Source organism: Nicotiana tabacum, chromosome 3 (genome assembly GCF_000715075.1).
Source record: "Nicotiana tabacum cultivar K326 chromosome 3, ASM71507v2, whole genome shotgun sequence".
Taxonomy (NCBI): domain Eukaryota; kingdom Viridiplantae; phylum Streptophyta; class Magnoliopsida; order Solanales; family Solanaceae; genus Nicotiana; species Nicotiana tabacum.
In genome coordinates this window covers 112290127-112313428 of record NC_134082.1, presented here as the reverse complement: position 1 = coordinate 112313428, position 23302 = coordinate 112290127, and the positions used below count along the sequence as shown (strand labels likewise).

Here is a 23302-nt window from a genome sequence, read left to right as displayed (position 1 = left end):
GTTCGTCCCACTGGGTCAGCTCCATTTTCGGAAGTGAATGTTGTAGCAACATATGATAAGTTTGAAAGAAAACAAAATAATTACCGTGGTCGTGGACATGGTCATAAACGTGGACGTGGCAGGGGGTGAAACAATTATCGTCATTATGGTGAAAATAAATTGGAGAACAATAAGGGTTCTCAAATTAATCATTCAAAAGGTAAAGATAGTATGTGTCACCGATGTGGTATGAGAGGTCATTGGGCACGCATTTGTCGTACGCCAGAACATTTTGTCAAACATTATCAAGCCTCCCTCAAGAAAAAAGAAAATAATATGGAGGCACACTTGACCTTTAAAAATAATGATGATGAAGCTGGTCCCTCAAATAAATATGATTCTAAGGCACATCTTGCATATAAAGATGATGATTTTGAAGGTCTAACAAATATTACTCATTTAGAAGTTGGAGACTTCTTTGAGGATATTGACTGAAGAACTAATCATCTTACTGGGGAATGAAGCTATAAAAGTTGTTATTTTTATGTTTGCAACTAGTTTATTTTTCTTGAGCGTATTTTCCTAATGCATCATGTGTTGCTAGTTTCTACATTCCTAATGTATTTCTTAATGTTTTTTTTCGCTTGTCTTTCATATTTCTTATGATGTATTATTTGTTTTTTTATGAAGAATATGAAAATTTCCCAGTCTTCAGTTGGACTCAAGATTAATAAAGATGATATATGTCTTCTGGATAGTGCTACAACACACACTATTTTAAAAGATAAGAGATATTTCTCTTATTTGGTAATGAAAAAAGCGAATGTTAATACAATATCCGGTAGTACAAGATTAATTGAAGGTTCTGGAAGAGCCAATTTATTACTACCAGGAGGAACAAATTTGGCTATTGATGAAGCACTATATTGTAGTAAATCTCAAAGAAACTTATTAAGTTTCAAAGATATTCGCCAAAATGACTATCATATTGAGACTACAAATGATGAAAAGATTGAATATCTTTATATTACTACAATAATGTCTGGTAAGAAATATGTGCTTGAAACGTACCTGCTCTTTCCTCTGGCTTATACTACACAAGTATTAGCAGGATTGAAACACATGCCATAGTAAACGAGAAGTTTACTAATCAAGATAATTTTATTATTTGGCATGACCGGTTGGGCCATCCTAGTTCTAATATGATGCGTAAAATAATTAAGAATTCACATGGACATGCAATGAAGAATCAGAAAATTCTTCAATTTAAGGAATTCTCTTGTGCTGCATGTTCTCAAGGAAAATTAATTATTAGACCATCAACTATTAAAGTTAGGATGAAATCCCCTGCATTTCTGGAACGTATACAGGGTGATATATGTGGGCCCATTCACCCTCCATGTGGACCATTCAAATATTATATGGTTTTGGTAGATGCATCTACAAGATGGTCACATGTGTGCTTACTATCAACTCGCAATATGGCATTTGCGAGATTGTTGGCTCAAATAATAAAGCTAAGAGCACAATTTCTAGATTATGCAATTAAGACAATTCGTCTTGATAATGCTGGTGAGTTTACATCCCAAGCCTTTAATGATTATTGTATTTCAACTGGGATAACAATTGAGCATCTGGTTGCTCATGTTCATACACAAAATGGTCTAGCAGAATCATTGATCAAACGCCTCCAATTAATTGCTAGACCAATGCTTATGAGAACAAAACTTCCCAATTCAGTATGGGGTCATGCTATTTTGCATGCAGCAACACTTGTGCGGATAAGGCCCACAAGTTATCATAAAGTCTCCCCATTGCAATTGGCTTTTGGTTAGGAGCCAAATATTTCAAATCTTAGGATCTTTGGTTGTGCGATATATGTTCCACTTGCTCCACCATAACGCACAAAGATGGGTCCTCAAAGAAGGTTGGGGATATATGTTGGATATGAATCTCTTTCTATTATAAAATATCTAGAGTCGATGACAGGAGATTTATTTACGGCAAGATTTTCTGATTGCCATTTTGATGAATCAGTATATCCAACATTAGGGGGAGAAAATAAGCAGCTGAAAAGAAGATACATTGGAATGCATTATCACTGTCTCATTTAGATCCTCGAACAAATCAATGTGAACAAGAGGTTCAAAAGATTATTTATTTACAAAATATTGCAAATCAATTGCAGATGCATTCACTGACCTACCAAGGGTGACTAAGTCACATATTCCAGCTGCTAATGCTCCAATTCGAGTTGATATCCCGGCAGGACAATTAATTAAAGCAAATGAGTCTAAGCCATGCTTGAAACGTGGTAGACCAATCGGTTCTAAAGATAAAAATCCTCAAAGAAGAAAAGGAGCAAGTGATCAAAGTGAACACAACACAGAGTTAGTGGCTCAAGAAGAGCCCCAAGACGTAACAAATGATAAGACCTTAGGAGAGGTACAGGTACCTGAAAAATAATAAAAATAAAGAGATATCAATAAGTTATGTCTCAACCGGGAAAAGATGGAACCGAAATAATATTGTTATCGATAACATTTTTGCTTATAATGTTGCTATTGAAATAATACAACAAGATGAGGATCTTGAACCAAAATCTGTCAATGAATGTAGACAAAGAAATGATTGGCCAAAATGGAAAGACGCTATCCAGGCAGAGTTAACTTCACTTGGAAAACGTGAAGTCTTCGGACCCATAGTTCGAACACCTGAAGGCATAAAGCCAGTAGGATATAAATGGGTTTTTGTGCGAAAACGAAATGATAAAAATGAAATCGTTAGATATAAAGCGCGACTTGTAGCACATGGGTTTTCCCAAGGCCTGGAATTGATTATATGGAGACATATTCTCCTGTAGTGGATGCTATCACCTTCAGGTATCTCATAAATATGGCAGTGCAAGAAAAACTTGATATGCATCTAATGGATGTTATTACTGCCTATTTGTATGGATCATTAGACAACGAAATTTTTATGAAAGTATCTGAGGGATTTAAAGTGCCAGAAGCATATAAAAGTTTTCGAGAAACTTGTTCAATAAAGCTTCAGAAATCTTTATACAGATTGAAATAATCAGGTCGTATGTGGTACAATCGCCTGAGTGAATACCTGTTGAAAGAAGGGTACAAGAATGATCCAATTTGTTCTTGTGTCTTTATAAAAAGGTTTGGATCTGAATTTGTTATAATCGTCGTATATGTTGATGATTTAAATATCATTGGAACTCCTGGGGAGCTTCCAAAAACAGTAAACTGTTTGAAGAAAGAATTTGAAATAAAAGATCTTGGAAAGACAAAATTTTGTCTTGGTCTACAAATTGAGTATATGAAAGATGGAATATTTGTCCATCAATCAACATACACCGAAAATATTTTAAAGCGATTCTATATGGATAAAGCACATTCATTGAGTACCTCGATGGTTGTGAGATCATTTGATATAAAGAAAGATCCATTCCGACCTCATGAAAATAATGAAGAGCTTTTTGGTGCCAAAATACCATATCTTAGTGCAATTGGGGAATTAATGTATCTTGCCAATAATTCCCGACCAGATATAGCTTTCTCAGTAAGCTTATTGGCAAGATTTAGTACTTCGCCAACACAAAGACACTGGAATGGTATTAAACATATATTCAGATACCTTCAAGGGACCATTGATATGGGTTTATTTTATTCAAATGAATCCAAGCCATCATTGATTGGTTATGCAGATGCAGGATATTTGTCTGATCCACACAAAGGTCGATCTCAGACAGACTATTTATTTACAAGTGGAGGTACAGCCATATCATGGCGTTCGACAAAACAAACTATGGTTGCTACTTCTTCAAATCATGCAGAGATAATAGTCATTCACGAAGCAAGTCGAGAATGCGTTTGATTAAGATCTATAACTCAACACATTCAGCAAATATGTGGTCTTTCTTCGAAAGAGAATATTCCAACAATATTGTATGAAGACAATGCTGCATGCATAGCTCAATTGAAAGGAGGATATATCAAAGGAGACAGAACAAAACACATTTCACTGAAATTCTTTTTCACTCATGATCTTCGGAAGAATGGTGAAATAGATGTACAACAAGTTCGTTCAAGTGATAATTTGGCTGATCTGTTCACTAAGGCGTTACCAACCTCAATATTTAAAAAGCTGATATATAAGATTGGAATGCGTCATCTTCGAGACATTAAGTGATTTTTCATCAGGGGGAGTAACTACACGCTGCACTCTTTTCCTTAACCAAGGTTTTGTCCCACCGGGTTTTCCTGGTAAGGTTTTTAATGAGGCAGCAAGCAATGCATATTATAAATAACTATGTACATCCCAATATTTTTTTTGTAAGTTTTTAATGAGGCACATTATCTTACATGGACATCCAAGGGGGAGTGTTATGAATAGTTTGTATATTGGATACTACTTTGGATACTACTTTGGATGCTACATTGAATATCCATGTTGTGAATAACTTAAAGATTAAATTTCTTACTTTATGTCCATCATCTTTATTTTTTATGCCTATAAAAGGTCATGTAATTGCAATGGAAAAATACACCAAAGTGAAAGAAGAAAACACTTCTCCCTTCTTTCTATCTCTTATTATTTACATTTTACTGCATTACTTTTATTTTATAACAATTTTGTTCTTTTTAAATATTTACGTTGCATTCAGCTGAGTCAGTTGATGTTGTTTTTCTTTATTAAATCTTCAGGCAGGTATGGAAAACGAAAGTAGTAACTTTTTACTTTTTCGCAGCTACAGGTTCATGTAGTCAAATGAATTTTGTAATATAAAGATATCAACATCTTGTGCAGGGGAGCATTGGTTTACATAAATCAAACGACTTTTTAGAGCCCGATTGGCCAAGCTTCTATGAGGCTAAAAGTATTTTTTTTCTAAAAAGTATTTTTTTTTAAAAAATTTAAGTTGTTTGGCTAATACAGATAAGTACTTTTTGCCAGCAGCAGAAACAGTTTTTCTGCTTTTGGGAAGAAGCAGAAAATTCTAGCTTCTTCCAAGAAGTAGAAAATTAATTTATTCAAGACAAAACTATCCTCACCAAATTTATATTTTCCAAATTATCGCTTACGAATTTAAGTTTTTTCTTTTCATTTTTGTTTCTAATTTTTACCATTCTTTTAAAATTAAAGATATTATATACATGAATCATAATGTAACTTTCCAAATTCTTTATTGACTTTTCTTGTTTTTGATTTTTTCTTTGTGTAATGTCTTGTAACTTTCCAAATTATCTTCTTCTTTTTCATACTAAAGCAAATTATCTACATCCTTCTTTGGATTATCAAATCTCATCCTACATATAATCATTTATAATTTCTTCTGTTATATGCTATTAGTTCTCGGATCTTTAAAACAGTTATCAAATCTAATTTGTGAAAATTACCTACATATAGGTAATAAATTTACAATTACATCGTATAATTTATCTATATATTATTAAAAGAATAATAAAAAGCATCCACATTAAACCAAGTGACAGCCTCACAATAGGCCACTTGGCAATTTAGGACAAAGTTAGTAAGGTTAGGTAATAATTAGTTTCTTTTTAAATTTAAATTTTTAAAAAATTAAATTATACATTAGGTGTTGTTAATAATTAGTTACTCTTTTTGAATTTGAATTTAAACATACTTAACTATTTTTAAAAATATTTTTATATATATATTTAAAACTATTTCTGTTTTATGCTCAATACCATCTTTCAAGTCTGACACTCAAAATCATCTAGTTACAACTACCATGGCTATACATAATTCCGACGATATTCTTCTACCGTTAAAGAATTCAACTATTATGCTAATGAAGATATTATTACAGAGATTGAGGAAGGAGATGGACCTTCTGATATTTTATAAATGCAAGACAAGTCTTCTACTAATATGGAGGCGTCTGTGTGATAGAAGTAGAGATAAAATTATTGAGAAATACTATCATGTGTGAGTGACTTTACTTATTATTTCGTGGAGGATTATCAATATATAGTAATTTGTGGAATAGACTTCTTATAGATACTGAATGGTGTATTTTAACTATTCAAATAATCATGTAACAATAAGTAATTATACTAGATAATATTATATGCTTTGATATAACCGTATAACTATATATGTAAAATTGATTTAAATCTTTAATATGTTTGTTTACTTTATGTTTTATGTCTTACTTAAATAAAATAAAAAATAATAAAAGTCTCTTATGATAAATATTTAAGTTCATTTTTCTCTTTAAAAGAATTATAAGACCTTGGTACTATTCTTTTTGTTAATTTGATACTCAAAAGTACTTTTTAGAAAGATTGGCCAAACACAATTTATTTACCAAATATTACAAAAAGTACTTTTTAAATGAATTGGCCAAACACAAAAAGTTTTTTTTTTTCAAAAATACTTTTAAAAGAAGTACTTCTGAAAAAAGTACTTTTCAAAATAAGAAGATTTTTGGAGCATGGCCAAACAGGCTCTTAGTTGTGTGCAATAATTACATATAGTGACATTAACCTCGTGAAGTAGTGGATTGTTTAGATATTAACTTCTTGTTGTGTGCAATTACATATAAGGGCCCCAAAATTATTTAGATATAGCGTATGTAGTGAAGACAAGACCAATTTTTATGGTTCTTGACTAAACACGAAAATAAAAGAGTATAAACCTATGGTTTCAGTTTGCTGTTTCTAATTCGGTTCAATTGTTACAAATTTAATTGTCTTACAACATCACATTTTATTTGAGAGTATATATTTAAAAGAAGAACTCAACAAAATCAGGAAAAAAACTTAACAATCTAAAATCATTAAAAGAGTAATATAATAAGTATAAAGGCACTTCCTTATTTTTCAAAGATGAAAATGAAAATAAACTTAAGAAATAAATTTTTCCGGAAGTGAAAACAGTCCAGATAGCGTATCTCAACAAATGATTATTCAGGATTAGAAGCTTTAGAAAGTTCACTGTTTGATCAAGCTTTTTTTTATTGGCCAACACAAACTGCTTTTCAGTAAAAATATTTTTTTGAAAAGTAGTTTTTAAAATACGTTAATTTTAAAAGCTTGGCAAAATATGCTATTCATCTTAGAGCTATAAGGCAAATATAAATACGTAATCATTTAATAATTGTTAGTAGTAGATGTTAATCTTTGCAATTTTTTACAAAATCAAATCAGCCAAGTAATAGTAATGATTTCCTAAAGCACAACTCGGTTGGATTAAGTTAGACTTAGATAGATTTACTCGGTTTTGCCTAATCCTATTGGCTAATTATTATATTAGCTAACAATGGTCAATCAGAGGAAACATGGGCATTGCATAGGAGCTGACACATATACAGGTCATCACATCTTTATCTATTCGTTTAACACCCTGCCTTATTTGGATCCTTTAATTCTTCCCTTTAAAAAATCAACCCCCACCTTCATTTCCAATCTCCTATTCTTTCTCTCTTTTTCCTTTTGATCCAATCTCCCAATTGTTGCCAGAAGAGTCTAGCATTATTTTGCTGGTGAAGGCAGGCATTGTCAATAATTAAGGACTGCTGCCAATTCGTCTTATTTTTGTAACAATTGGGGTTTTGATAGATTGGTTTGAAAGGTTAGCGATTTTGGTGCGTAACCTGCAATCAATTTTTGATCTCTAGTACATAATATAATCTGTAGATATTTGATAAAAAAATCTTTTTTTTATCGCCTAGGCTATTTATTAATTTGGATTCGAGGCACATATTGATTGATAGAAAACGCTCCTTTTTCTAATTTTTGGAAGAGCAGAGATCAACGGGGGTTGTGAGAACCAGGAAGCTGTTTCCCTTAATTTCTTCATATTGTCCTCCGGTCGGGTAATTAACAAGGTAATTCCATGCATACTGATTGATTGCATCACCATTTCTTGGCGTTTCTATCCAACCGTGAACCTTCTTTCATTGTTATCGCAAAAATCAAACCTTCACATTCTCTGACGATCATTTGTTAATAGCTACCAGAATGGGCCGGGGCGGGGCCGTGGCTGTTCCGGTTAGGTTCTATTTGAACCTGCAATTGGAACCTCTAGCTTTCAACCTGCAATGTGTTTTTCTCTAAACGATTTGGCCATTTAGGTATCTAATATAAAATGATGAAATGAAAACGAGAAGAACACAATTACCGTTTGCATTTTCTTTATGATAATCAAACACCTATTTTGTTTAGCCAGACAAGAAACGTTCTTTCCCTTTATCTTCTCCTCTGGATTTCTCTGGTTTTGCGGCGAGAGAACAAACAAAAGGGGTTCTTTTAGTTTAATGGATTCATTTCAGGATAGTCTCAATTTGATGCGACCTTAAAAATTGTAGTGGATCACGAATAATATTCTTTTCCTCGAAACTTGAATCTCCAATTTGACATATTATTAATAGTGATTCAACTTTTCTTCTGCAGAAGGATAGTTAAGCGAATGAACAGTAGAAATGAGGAATCTCCGGGGGTGAGAGCCTTGCCAAACCCGCCTCCATTGCCAGTGTCTTTCACAAATAGCCGGCAGGAGATCAAATTTGTAACGAGGAAATCAGCAGTGAGAAAATACTGCTGCACACCTAGTGCTACAAAGAATACGTGGGATTGCCTCTTTGATGAAGGTTACAGAGCCGACGTCTCTATCAATATAGATAACGGTGGCATCCTCTATGCGCATGCTAGTATTTTGGTAAGTTCTTTACACAATTGTGCGCCTTTAGAGTAGTACTAGGGTGCTTTTGGCATGGAATAGAAATTTTTAGACGTATTAGTTGTTGATCTCCGGATGTATACGAACAGGGAATGAATTCTCCAGTATTTAAAAGCATGTTGAGTTTGAAACAATCAAGAGCACGTGGTCGTTGTGGTCATCAGCGATCCATCTCGATAAGTGGGGTTCCACCTGAGGCCGTTCAAGTTTTCATCAGATTCTTATATTCTTCCAGGTAGATTGATTCTCCTTTGACATCATTTCTGTACTTTGGCTCTTAGGCACGTGCATATCTGGCTTCCAAAGTCGTTAACCATATTTTCTAGGGTTTCAAATGAAGGTCAATAATGTTGTTAAATTATTATTGGTTTGTTCTCTTGTTGAATAGTTAGCTTAATTTAACACAACTTTCTTATAGCTGTTTGTTTTCCAAGACTGAACAATCAATTTTAGGCACGGCAATGCAGTTATTCCATTTTTATAAAATGATTCATAGACCAAATTAATTTTGAGATAGCAGTATAGTTTCCTAATGAAACTATATTTGTAATCTGAATGACAATAACTAGGTTCTGATCATCTCTATTTTCATTCTTCACATTGCAGGTATGAGGAAGAAAAAATGAAGGAACATGGGCTGAGTCTATTGGTGCTATCACATGCATATGCGGTCCCTCACCTAAAGCGAGAATGTGAGTTGCAGCTGGAGCAAAGATTGACCACGGAAAATGTGGTTGATATCTTCCAGTTGGCACTCTTGTGTGACGCCTCTCGGCTTAGCCTTCTTTGTCACCGTTTTATGCTGAAGCATCTTAAGCCAGTATCCGCCACAGAAGGGTGGAATGCCATGAAACAAAGCCACCCTGTGCTTGAAAAACAGATTTTGAGATCTGTAATTGATGAGGATATGGTAAGTAGTATCCCACATATGTTTAGAATGGATCTTATCCCATTTAAGTGGTTTAATAATAATATGATGACTTGTTTGCAGAGGGAGAAGGAAAGGGTGAGAAAGAACAACGAGAGAAAAATCTATATGCAGTTGTATGAGGCAATGGAAGCTTTGGTTCACATATGCAAAGACGGTTGTCGTACCATTGGTCCACGTGATAAGGTTCTGAAAGAGGATCAAGAACCATGCCAGTATGCAGCGTGCAAGGGGCTAGAATTGCTCATTCGTCACTTTGCCGGGTGTAAGTTGAGAGTCCCTGGTGGCTGTATCCACTGCAAGAGAATGTGGCAAGTCTTGGAATTGCATTCTCGCCTTTGTGCCAATTCGGATGTTTGTCGGGTTCCTTTGTGCAGGTTTGTTATAATTATCTTTTTCCTCTACTTAGAAGAACAAACACTGAAGATCAGTCAGTTATTGATTTCTATGTATCAGAAGTGATCTTGTTTATAGGTTGATTAATTATTATTTTTAATGTTTAAGCAGGAATTTTAAGCAAAAGAGAAGAAAACAGAACAAGAAGGATGAAATGAAATGGAGAATATTGGTGAGAAAGATAGCGAGATCCAAGAGCATTTCTGGAGCTCCATTCTTCTCATTTGAATCCACATAATTTGCAATACAACCAATCACTGTTGCACCTTATTGAATTCATTCTTTAATTAGATAAAATTCATTGTATCTTTTACTACTAAATTGGAATTTTGTGGCAAGCTACACTTCTACAATGTAATTTATACAGCTCACAGTAACTATGTATTAAGATCAATGCACAAATGCATTACTCAGCTAACTTGAGTTCGATAACCGACTAAGTTGCTAGCTCAACTAACATCTATTCGCACTCGCTACAGTAACTAACCAACAATCATGTAACTGAAAACTTGTAGCAACCCCTTTGGGAGGGTGCTACTTAGGAAACAAATCTAATTTACTACTTATAAAGTATTAAAAAGATATTAGTTAAAAATATTCAGAATAATTTAGTAGCGGAAATAGGCTCATGCGAAAATATTCAAAGTGCAATATTTTTTTTTTGAAAATACACTTCATAATTTTATTTTAAATGAAATACAATGTCAAAATATCAACATAAGATGATATAACCCTTCTTGAATAATCAACAGATTAAAGCAACTACCTAACAAATTTATACAGTCATTCAACATCATTGCAAGTTTGTATTGTATATAAATTTCAAACTATCGGGTATATAAAAAGGAAACTAGTTTTCTCCTTTGTACATATTTACAAGACAAAGTGTAAATTCAGCATATTACAAGACTTGAGTTATTAACACATCCTAAAACAACAAAACAAGTTACCAAATTTAAGTTACAAGATTTTGGTCTTAAAATCCAACAAGCCTCCAAATAACATACATAAATGTGACACACACACACACACACACACACACACACACACACACACACACACACACACATATATATATATATATATATATATATATATATCATGTACATGTCCCAAAACTATGCAAAATCAAGGTGCATATGCAAATGTGATCTCCATAAGTGCTCCCAAAAGACTACTTCATAATGGTCGTCTTCAGATTTCATCCTGTACATTACCTACGATAGAAAACAACTATCACTAAGCATAAATCTTAGTGGCGTATAAACTTTGGGCTTGGAGTCATTAAATTCTCCAATTCCCCTTTTCTGTCATAGTTAGCTCAATTTAACATAATTTAAAATAAGTGAACAAATATATCAAACATATTAAATATCAAACATATTAAATATCAAACTTTGAAGTGTTTCTAAATATCAATAATAATGTTCAAGAGTCGAGAAAGCGTATACTATCAATTCAAGAGAGTTTACCAAATATTCATTTTTCGCCCAATATGTACGTCATGCTATCACACTAAGCATAATCAAATATCAAGATGGACCGAATCCCCAAATCAAGTAGGGTCAAAACCCAATAGTTAAGAGAATCAAGAACCATATTAAAAATGACTTCCTAGTTCGTACTTAACACGGACAGGTTCCATAATTTAAGCGAACTACAAATTCAAAGTTAAGATGGCAAAATATCCAAATCAAGAGGCATGCCAAGAAGAGCGACAAAGTCACTGCCATAAGAAGGACATAGTCCCAACAAGAATGCAAAATGATCAAATAATCCGTACAAATGGGCGATTTAGCAAATATCTGACAATGCTTGATATAATACGAATATAACAATATAAATTGAAGACAAGAAAAATAAATATTAGGTTATTTCAAAATATTCCAATAAGCAAAAAGATTACAAAGTTTATACACAAACCTTGGTGTTTTACCACAAAACAGTTCAATCACAACTTGGGGACGTTCGAATCGTCTATGCCGTAAACAAATCAAATCCGTCCACTTCCTCAAATACTTTCCCTTTGATTTTTAAGGGTTTATATACCTTAAATACATAATCAAATATCTAAATAAGTTAAGTGATTTAACATGTCAAACTAAACATGATATTGGTGAAAATTACCCAAAAATATTTGAAATAGAAAATCTAGACAGTATTACTGTTTCGTGTTGTGGCTCACTTTTGAAGATCTAAACGGACAAACTAAACTGTATCGTCTTCATAAAAATTGCAGATCTATGTGTTAGCGTTTCAGAACATTTTGAATCACCCCTATATCTATTTTTTTACAGAAAGTTATGCTAAAATTACTAACAGTAGTACATGGAGTATTTCTAAAACTGAAAATCTGGGCAGCACCTGCCTTGTACTTTCTGATCCCTTTTCGGATAAATACCAGCAAAACTAGAATTTGGTTCTTTCATAAGAGTTATAGATATGTGAAATACCTTTCCATAAAGTCCTGGATCACTTAAATCGGAGGTCTGTACAAAAAGATATGGAGAAATTACTAATATCTGTCTAGTGCAAAAACGAGTTTAGAAACTTACCACAAAAGAGAGGAGCAACTTGATCTTCACCAAAAAACGAATTTTGCTGGTTGATTTAGTAGAAATTTATGGTGGTTTCATGAAGTTTTCAGAGGCTAAGAAGGAGAGAGGGTAGGTGGTTTTGTTTCTTTGTCTTGCAAGAATTAAACAAGAGAGAACGATATGGAAAAACAAGTCTTCCAAAGTAATATCTAAACTTTGGATAAGTATGAAAAATGTGGCTGCTCAAATTACTAATATCTTTAGATAAATACAAAAGATTGACAGCCTAAAAACTTAATTATATAATATATTTAATAACAATTCATCAAAATAATATTAAGTATTACACATAGCAACACCATGGAGCTTCTTTGTCAATGTTAACACAACCTAAAGTAAGAAATTTTCGTATATTGTCAATTTTACGTTTAGGAAGTGCAAAATAAAATATCTCCTTGTTATAAAAATGTTCAATCAAGAATGCAAATATTATTAAAATTTTGAGGCATTACACTGCTGAGTGCTGAGTTGTACTGCTCTCAGCTGCCTTCAAATAATCCTTAATCGTTCCTTACTTATCAATGAGCGAATACTTAAAAGTTATATTATTGATGTTGTTAGAAAAAGAGATCAGAAACTCCTAATACTTGCGAATAGTCAACTCCAAATCTCGTTAGAGAAAAAGAAAAGAATTCCAAATCTTGTTTGCTCCTTGCTGAGGTCAGTATGGAATTCCGTTAAGAGCATTATTTTTCTTGCATCAGTGATAGTTTGTACTAAGAACGAACCCTCATCATGCTCCCTCTGCTTTAATTTATATGATATTTTTTCCATTTTGAAACATTGCAAATGTATAATGTCATTTCTTTTTTATAAAACATTAACATTAATGTACAATCACCTTTTCAAGGAAAATTTTAATATATTCTTTCACTATACTAATGTGAGCCTGATAAATCTGAGTTCACATCTCAGATTCATCCATGCAACCACAACTGAAGCTCTTCAATGTTTGAGAATTGAGAGAAGAAGAAGATGAATGCAGAGAATGAAAATATGATTTTGTATATTTTCAAATCAGTGTAATTACAAATATATACTCTAACTTAACTATAGTTGTAACAACTAACTATAGTTCTAACAACCTAACCATGGTCAACTGAGACCCACCACTAACTACTTTTAACTAACTAAAACTAGTTTAACTATATTAAACTACTCTTCACACTCCCCCTCAAGTTGGAGGGTGCAAGATATTAAAGCAGCTCCAAGCTTACCTAAAAGGAAAGTATGATGTGAATGACCAAGCCCTTTGGTTAATAAGTCAGCCTGTTGATCCTTAGTGCCTATAAAGAGAGGCATGAGCACACCTTGCTTAATCCTGTCACGCATAAAATGGCAATCAATCTCTATGTGTTTGGTACGTTCGTGAAAGATAGGATTGGTTGCTATTTGCAAGGCAGCCTTATTATCACAGTAGATACTCACATGCTGCTTGATAATTACACCCAGCTCAGCAAACAACCCTAATAACCATACAATCTCTGCTTTACTGCTCCTAAACTTCTATATTCTGCTTCTGCAGAGCTTTTTGACACTGTATGCTACTTTTTTTATTTCCAAGAGATAAGTGAATCACCAAATTTGATCAAATACCCAGTAACAGATCTGCGTGTGTTTGGACAACTAGCCCAATTAGCATCACAGAAGCAAGTCAAGCTATCTTTATTCGACCTGCGTAGAAATATTCCCATCCCCGGCTCATGTTTGAGGTATCTGACAACTCTCACAGTTGCATCCCAATGAGACTTTTTGGCTCTTGCATGAATTGACTAAGAGTCTGCACTGTAAATACGATATATGGCCTGGTAATGATAAGATAAATTAGCCTACCAATCAGTCGTTGATACTCATTTGCATCAGATAGTACCTCATCATTTGTAACACCAGTATGTCTATCAAATTCTGCTGAAGTAAACTTTTGATTGAGATCAATTGGAGTGAGAATAGACTTGGCACCACCTAAGCCTAAATCAAAAATCAACTGGAGGGTAGTACTTTCTTTGATTCAAAAGAATTCCACTTTTGGACCTTAATACTTCAATTTCTAGGAAGTATTTAAGATCACCAAGATCCTTGACCTTAAATTGTTGTTGAAGCACCTCCTTAGTCTCACTAATGAATTGTGTGATGTTTCCAGTTATCAGTAAGTCATCTACATATATTAATACTGCCACAAAGTCTTCTCCCCTTTTCTTAGTGAATAAGGAGTAGTCATGAAGGCGTTGAATGTATCCTGCAACTATGAGAGCCTCACTAAGCTTGATGTTCCATTGTCTCGAAGCTTGTTTCAGGCCATATAATGATTTCAGTAGTTTGCAAACCTTTGTCCCCCATGCTTCCTGAAACCTTGCGGAAGTTCCATGTACACTTCCTCATACAAATCATCTTATAGAAAGGCGTTGTATACATCCATTTGTGAGATATTCCAACCTCTAAAAGTAGCAAGAGCAATAATAGACCTCACAGTTACCATTTTGGCAATTGGTGAGAAGGTTTCATTGTAATCCAAACTTTCTCTTTGGCTATACCCCTTGGCAACCAATCTAGCCTTAAACCTTTCTACTTCTCCACTGGCTTTATACTTGATTTTGTATACCCATTTCGACCCAATGGCCTTTTTTCCTCTTGGCAGATCAACAATATCCCACGTTTTGTTGTCTTCTAGTGCCTTGATCTCCATTTCCATTGCTTCAACCCACCTTCTGTCCTTTGAAGCCTCAGTGAAGTTCTTTGGCTCAGTCAGTATAGAAATGTTAGCTAGGAAACTTCTGCACTTGTCCTTCAACTTAACATAAGACAAATAGTTAGATAATGGATATGAAGATCCATGTCTCCTTTTGGTGGTTACATAATCTTGCAACCACAAGGGATCCTTTAAGGTTCTTTTAGACCTCCTTATCTCATTTTTTCTAGCTCTACTACTACTGAGATAAGGACATCACTTTGTAGTGCAGATTGTTGTTGTGCAGGTGTTAACAACCTTGCATCATCTGAACTTGATTCAACAACTCCTACTTCAGACATGTCTATGTTGCTGTCCTCTGCAATTACTGAAAGGTTCTGCTCAACATGAGCATTTTCTTCTATGTTTCCATCCTCCACAACTACTGATAACTGTTGCTCAGTATGAGCATTTTCTTCTACATCTGCTTCATTCCCTATAATATCATCTATTGTGTGTGTATCATGACATCTTAACTCAGCCGGCTCCCTACCAATTCTCGAGGAGACTGTATGAAGTCAACTCTCCAGCTGGAAAGTTGCTGCATGCACACGCTACTGTACAGGAATAGTACAACATGCAACTTTCTGTGGAAGGCTTTTTACCTACCTTGCTTACATCATTGTAAGTGATGTCACATATGTATAAATACAATCAAAGAAGGTAAAACACTTACTTCATGAGAGAACAAGATAAGGAATCTGATACAATTAGATTCCCTTGCATTCAGAATAACTAGTCAGATGTCTGGTTCAATTCTCAATGAAATCAGATAAGGAAATAGCAGAGGGACCAGATAGGGATCAGTTTCCCTCGTCGTTGTACAGTCAACTCTACAGCTGTAAAAGATGCTGCACCGTACCGTCTGGCAGGCTGCTGCACTATACCGTCTAGCAGTAGTACAACAATACAGCTGTAGTTTGCTAAGGCCAAACTAAAGGGCACTTTATTAAATCATCCTTAATGACATCACACACACATATTATCAACATGACACAAGGGATTTCATCTCTCCAACACTTGCAAAATCAAAAGAAAATATTCTCTCAAGTGCTAGCCTTAACCTCTCTCTAGAACAAAGTTGCTGCAACCTTAAGGACCAGATCCAAAGATTGAAGATATCTTAAGTCCTTAGGTTTGTTGAGTCTTTGTTATTTGTTCTTCATTTGTAACTCCTACTTAGCTTAGTTAGAAGCATTGTGTAGGAAACCCTTTGTAAATCATAAACGCATGTGTTTGTGTCTTGGCTAGAGTTAGTCGAGTTGTGAAGTCTTTGTAATAGAGTTATTACAAAGTGGTCTGTAATAGTATTGTTACAAGTTAGCGAGCGATTAAGTCTTTGTAATAGAATTATTACAAAGTAACTTGTAATAGTGTAGTTATAAGTTAGTGAAGGATTAAGAAGTTAATTCCTAGGTAACAATAGGTTGTAATCTAAAGATTGCTCAGTAGTGAAGTTAAAATCCTACAAGGGTAGGTCGTGGTTTTTAATCTCGTTGAGTTGGGAGTTTTCCATGTAAAATTCCTCCGAGTTCTTTATTTACTGTCGATTTACTGTGGGAACAATTAGAGAACCTGATTCCCAATACTGTTTGGTTTTACAGTCTGTTGCTTACAGTGGTAACTAAAGAGAACCCGGTTCTCTATACAGTTTGTTGGACACTTAGTTTCTATCACTTGGTATCAGAGCGGGTTCTTTCTAAAAGGTTAACACCTAGAAAGGATCTTCATGGCTGCTCCACCAGACTTCGAGGAAGGACAATCAACATACAGACCACCAAGATTTAGTGGGCAATATTATGCTTGGTGGAAAATAAGAATGCATGACCTCATAATGGCTAAGGACTCCGAGCTTTGGGATGTGATTTGTGATGGTCCCTTTGTCCCTATGAAGGCTGTTGGAAAGGGAACAAGAACTATTCCAAAAACAAGAAAAGAATACAATGGTGCTGACCGAAAAGCTATTGAGAAGAATTTCATGATGAAGAAGATTCTTGTGTGTGGTATTGGACCAGACGAGTATAATCGTATCTCGGCATGTGAATCTATCAAGGAAATTTAGGAAGCTCTTCAAATGGCTAACGAGGGAACTACTTAGGTAAAGTAGTCCAAAATAGATATGCTTACAACTGAGTATGAACTCTTTAAAATGGAAGAGCATGAGTTCATTCAAGAGATGCATACTCGTTTCACCTACATAATCAATGAGCTTCATTCACTTGGTGAAATCATTCCAACCAACAAGCTGGTCCGAAAGATACTCAGTGTTCTACCAGGTTCCTGGGAGAACAAGGTTAATGCTATCACTAAAGCCAAAGACCTGCAAAAGCTGACTATTGACAAGCTTATTGGAAATCTCAAAACATATGAGATGAAGAGAAAGAAGGATCTTGAAAGAAGAGAGACCAATGAGGAGAGGAACATGGTTCTCAAAGCTGCCCTCACTGACTCAAGTGGTGATGAATTTGAAATGACGTATCTCACTCGAAGATTTCAAAAGATGGTTCGTAAAAATGGTGGGATCCCAAAGAAAGGAAGTTCCAGTAGGAATTTCAAAGAAAATGATTGTTGTCATAAGTGTGGAAAGCCTAGACACTTTATTAAAGACTGTCCTCTTCATAAGCAGGATCATTACAAAACCAACACTGATAAGGCAGCTAAGAGGAACCCGATCCCTAACAGGAAATTCAAAAGAAGAGATTTGACTGACTGTGGAGATTCCTCCAGTGAATTTGAAGGTGAGGATGACCAAGGAGATGCATCTATGATGGTTGTTGACAATGAATATGAGTCAATCTTTGCACTCATGGCTAAATCTGATGATGACGAGGACAAGGAGGAAGATAAGGTAAGTTTTCTTGATGTTCAAAGAAATTTAAAAACTTACTCTAAGAAAAAATTGATGTCCTTAGCAAATGTGTTGATTGATGCCTATCATAGCCTCATTAATGAGAAAATGCTTTAATAGAAGAAATTGGTGACATAGAACAAGAGAGGGATGATATGGTAGTTTCCATTGTAGACTTGAAGGAATAAGTGGAAGAAGTAACTAGAGAACATAACTTGTTAAAAAAACAAACAAAACAATGGATGGTACTAAGGGTAAAGAAGTGGCTAGTGAGGCTCAACTTGAGTTTGAGAGTGAGCTTAAGAAAGTTAAAATAATTCTTGTTGCTGAGCTTGAAAAGAATAGACAACTTCAGAAGGATTTATAAAGGGTTAATAATGATCTTGATAAGTCACTTAAATGGACTCGCTCCTCTGATGTAATAACGTCTATGTATAGGAGTAATAGTGGAAAAAGGCAAGGAATCGGGTTCCAAAAGGCTAAAACCTCCTATAATCCCCATAGCAAGTATGTAACTATGGCTAATAATAGGTTGTGCACTCACTGTGGTCAAACTGGTCATTACAAGGACTCCTGTAAAGTTAAAATTCAGTCTCTATAGAAAAATAAAGTTTTTGTTGAAAAGAAGCATAATGTTGAGGAACCTAGTCCTCTGAGAGGAAAATATATGTTGCCTGCATGGGCAATAAGAAGTTTTATCCGCCCATTCTATCTTTGTAAGGGACCCAAGCTTGCTTGGGTTCCTAAGTCTAATCAGTGATTTCATGAGCAGGCTGGAGTGAGAGTTAGCAGCCAAAAAATGATACATGGATAGCGGATGCTCTAAGAATATGGCTAGAAGAATAGATGATTTCCTCACTCTAGGCCTTCCAAGGTGGGAGTATGTTTTTTCGAAAATGGCAAGAAGGGCTATATTCTTGGTGTTGGCAAAATTGGCAAAACACTCTCCCATGCAAATTGAAAATGTGTACCATGTGAATGACTTGAACTATAGCTTGTTGAGTGTGTCTCAAATCTGTGATAAAGAAAAATGAAGTGAAGTTCTTGTCCAAATATTGCATTGTCACCAATCTAAAAACTGGTGAAGTGGTGTTGATAGCTAAAAGGTTCAAGAACATCTATGTTGCAGACCTTGATTCACTTAATGGTGGTGATCTAACATACCTGAGTGTCATTGATGATGATGCTGAGTTATGGGTTAGATGACTGGGGCATGTGAGTTTTTATTTGTTGAACAAGTTGGTTATGGAGGACCTGGTTCATGGGCTGAAGCAGTCAACACTTCCTGCTACTCGATTAACAAGTGCATGATTAGGTCCCTTCTCGAGAAGTCTTTCTATGAACTGCTCAATGGGAGAAAACTCAAGTTGACTTACCCGAGAGTCTTTGGATGCAAAATGCTTTGTTCTCAACAATAGTGGCAAAGGGTCACATAACAAAGAAGATGAAGATGAAGATGAAGAATTCACAAATGCTCCTGGTGAAGCTATAGATATTGCAAATGGAAAGTCTGATTTGATGTGTATACAGTAGAATCTCCAAAAGGTATAGAGGGACCTAATCCCTCGATGATTGGCTATGCTAAGAAGGAAAGGTACACTGCTAAAAAGTATTTTTCGGCGACATCTAAAGGAACTGTGAGATGTGTCTTCACTGGTTATCCGACATCACAAAATTCTTTGATCCCATTACAAAAAGAAAGTATGTCTCTATGGATGTTACTTGATTTTCAAATCAACCCGATTTTCATGACCCAACCAAGAAAACCTTGAGTCATCAACAAGAAGAACCTGAGTCAAGTGATCAGCCGTGTTTTATAATCCCTATGTCATCTGCCCATAGAGAAAACAATGCTACTACTCCTCCAGGGGAAGATGCGGTCAAGACCAATTAGTGGAAGACATACTGACCTGACGAGGTAAGAGAGGACTAGTTGTCCCTTATGTTCCTCTTGTTAACTCAAAGCTACACTGTTACAGGTATACACATATGGCAGTTTCAGGACAAAACATGTAAGAGTGACATTACACTTCTAGAAGTCTTTGCTCAGATTTTCAAAAACCGTCAAGGAACCCGGTTTCTGCGACTCAGGTTAGTAGTCTCTCCAATACTTATATGCCTTTTTAAGCTGCTAAAGTGTCATGTCATTAATTTATTCCATCCTTTCTCCTACCTCTCTCCTGATTGTTGAAGTCCAAAATGTTAAACCTCTTCTGAACTGACCCGTTGCCCCAAAAACCACTTTTATCTTCTTACACCCAACCGAATCCGATTCTTTTCTTCCAAACCAAAATCAACCTTGTCTCAAAAGAATCCTTCTCTCCAAATATGCCAGAAGTAAACCCAACTCTGTCACTTTCCAAAATCCTAACTCCATCTGAATCAAAACCCCAAGAAGTCTTTGGTAGATTTTGATGGAAGTTCAACTGAAAGGGAACATGGTAGATATAATATGCTAGAGTTTGAGGCTAAAATTGTTGCTAGATTTGTGGAACTCTTGAAGGATGGAGAAATTGGTAAATGTGAGAACTGAATAAGGGACATGATCCCTCAAGTCCTTCTCAGGAAGTCAATTTTAATGATGATCTTTTTCTTTTTGAGTTATGTGTTTAAACAAACTTCTGATCCTGTAAAAAGGATTGATGAAAAGTAGGCTAATTGATGATGAAGTGGTGTGACATGCTGATGTGATTGTGGAAGAGAAAATGAAGTGGAAAAAAAATGGAGAAAAGAAAGTTGAATGAGAAAGATGCAGAAGATGATAAGGCGTAAACAGATTGAGAAGAAAAAGTGGGAAACATGGCTGCTCAGGGATAGAAAGGGTAGTATAAGTGAGGAACCTGGACCCTTACAGAAGCAAAAGGTTGAGTCATTGGGTTTGGAGAGGTAGAAGACTCTGAAGTCTCAAAAGATGCTGTTAGGCAGAGTGTTGACTCTGATATTGCTGAAAAATGGAGGAACCTCTTGACATTGTTGAGTTCCAAAAATAGAATCACCTCTTTGTTCCTCCCAGTCCCAATGTTTATGAAGAAGAATTAAAAACTTCTATATTTTATGTGATACTCTGATGCTATATGTTCTTGGGACTGAGTTTGTTCTTGATGAGAAGATGCTTGGGGAGATTCTTGGTGATATGATTGATGGTTCAGCCTACTCAGAAAGGTTGAGAACCAGGTCCTCGTGGACCCTTGGAAGAATAGAATGCTAAGTTGAAGGGTGAGAATAAAAGATTGAGGAAACAGGTAGAGGAACTGAGAGAGCAGATGATCGTTGATCAAAGGAATAGACAAGCTCATCAAGGCCTTATCCTATTACTTTTCCTCCTGCTCAGTGATCCATGTCTTTCACTCCTTCCAAATACCATTGAATTTTTATCTTCTTTTGATTCCTATATTTGATGACATTGGTACTTTAGTTGTTTAAAATTATCATATTATGTATTGTTGAAACTACTGTGCTTTTATTATAATTACTCTACTATGGGCAATCACTCTATTTTGTGCAATGACATTCACTTGTTGTTCTTGTTATTATTTATGCTGTGTTGCCCAAGTGGAATGAGTTAATGTTGCTGAACTTCTTTTTGGTTGTGCTTCTTCTGTTATTCTTTTCAATGATTCCAAAAGGGGGAAGTTATATAGGTGTTAACATGAGGGAGGAACAAAATCGAATTTATATGTTGTGTTGTGCATGAAAGATAGCTCTGCTTCGCAGGGGGAATGTTGCTGATAATATGTTGATTATAGGTCTGATCCGCAGGGAAACATGTGAGGAATCTGGTTCTAAAGGGGAATATTAATTTTGGGTTTGTCATCATCAAAAAGGGGGAAATTGCTCTAAGTTACACTATATCATGTTTTGATGATGACAAATGTTCTAAATGAACTAGATACGGACCAGATGTGATCAATACATGTAAGGAATCTGATTCTCAGAGGGAATATTTATTCTGGGTTTGTCATCATCAAAAAGGGGAAAATTGATAAGGTATGGTATTTTAGTTTTGATGATTTGCCAAACAGTCTTCAGAAACTAGTTGTGATCAGCTCCTTAGGGTTCTTAGGGGGAATATGGCTGATTCGTAGGGGGGAACAATGTGGAGATCCGGTTCTCAAGGGGAATATTAATTCTAAGTTTGTCATCATCAAAAAAGGGGAAATTGATAGGTTATAAGTACTTTGTGCACAAGTACTTTACTTTATGTTTTGATGATCTAACAATCTTACCATCCAGAACCAGATAAAGAACTTGTTATACATTTACAAGACCTTAAGATCACAAAGTTCCAGGTTGGGATCCAGTATGTGATATAACTCAAATCTTTAGAGTGGAAGGAACAGCTGAGGGAACATGTCCCTACCAGTTCCCGAGGAGACTGTATGAAGTCAACTCCCCAGCTGGAAAGTTGCTACATGCATATGTTATTGTACAGGAACAATGCAACAGTCAACGTTTTGTGGAAGGCTTTTTGCCTACCTTGCTTACATCATTGTAAGTGATGTCACACATGTATAAATATAATCAATGAAGGTAAAATAACTAACTTCATGAGAGAATAAGATAAGGAATCTGATACAATTAAGTTCCCTTGCATTCAGAATAACTAGTCAGATGTCTGGTTAAATTCTCAATGAAATCAAATAAGGAAACAACAGAGGGACCATATCGGGATCGGTTTCCCTCGTCGTTGTACAGTTAACTCTACAGCTATAAAAGCTGTTGCACTATACTGTGTAGCAGGCTGCTATATTGTACCGTTTGATAGCAGTACAACAACATAGTTATAGCTTGCTAAGGCCAAACTAAAGGGCACTTTATTGTATCATCCTTGATGATATCACACACACATATTATCAACATGAGGTAAGGGATTTCATCTCTCCAATACTTGCAAAATCAAAAGAAAATATTCTCTCAAGTGCTAGCCATAACCTCTCTCAAGAACAAAGCTACTGCAACCTCAAGGACCAGATCCAAAGATTGAAGATATCTTAAGTCCTTAGGTTTGTTGAGTCTTTGTTATTTGTTCTTCATTTGTAACTCCTACTTAGCTTAGTTAGAAGCATTGTTTAAGAAACCCTTTGTAAATCATAAACCCTTGTGTTTATGTC

The 23302-nt window shown here is 35.1% G+C and overlaps 1 protein-coding gene and 1 long non-coding RNA gene across 8 annotated transcripts; one reads left to right on the top strand and one right to left on the bottom strand.

Moving 5' to 3' along the window:
* The first annotated feature begins 7379 nt into the window (after nucleotides 1-7379).
* Nucleotides 7380-10439, top strand: LOC107761235 (BTB/POZ and TAZ domain-containing protein 4). Of its 7 annotated transcripts, none has more exons than XM_016579436.2 (7): nucleotides 7380-7590; nucleotides 7767-7846; nucleotides 8412-8676; nucleotides 8787-8932; nucleotides 9304-9607; nucleotides 9689-10002; nucleotides 10133-10439. In XM_016579436.2, exons 3-7 carry the CDS (start codon nucleotides 8428-8430, stop codon nucleotides 10257-10259), a joined length of 1140 nt encoding a protein of 379 aa, XP_016434922.1. In that variant the 5' UTR covers nucleotides 7380-7590; nucleotides 7767-7846; nucleotides 8412-8427; the 3' UTR covers nucleotides 10260-10439. The 7 variants fall into 7 exon arrangements, with proteins under 7 accessions (XP_016434922.1, XP_016434920.1, XP_016434921.1 ...); XM_016579434.2 differs by having other exon boundaries at nucleotides 7691-7846; XM_016579435.2 differs by having other exon boundaries at nucleotides 7380-7603.
* Nucleotides 10440-10857: 418 nt separating this feature from the next.
* On the bottom strand, nucleotides 10858-12759 carry LOC107788528 (uncharacterized). The gene is made up of 3 exons (XR_001648656.2): nucleotides 12577-12759; nucleotides 11945-12070; nucleotides 10858-11238 (listed from the first exon to the last, which is right to left on the bottom strand). It is a non-coding gene; the product is annotated as an uncharacterized LOC107788528 (long non-coding RNA).
* Nucleotides 12760-23302: the final 10543 nt, after the last annotated feature.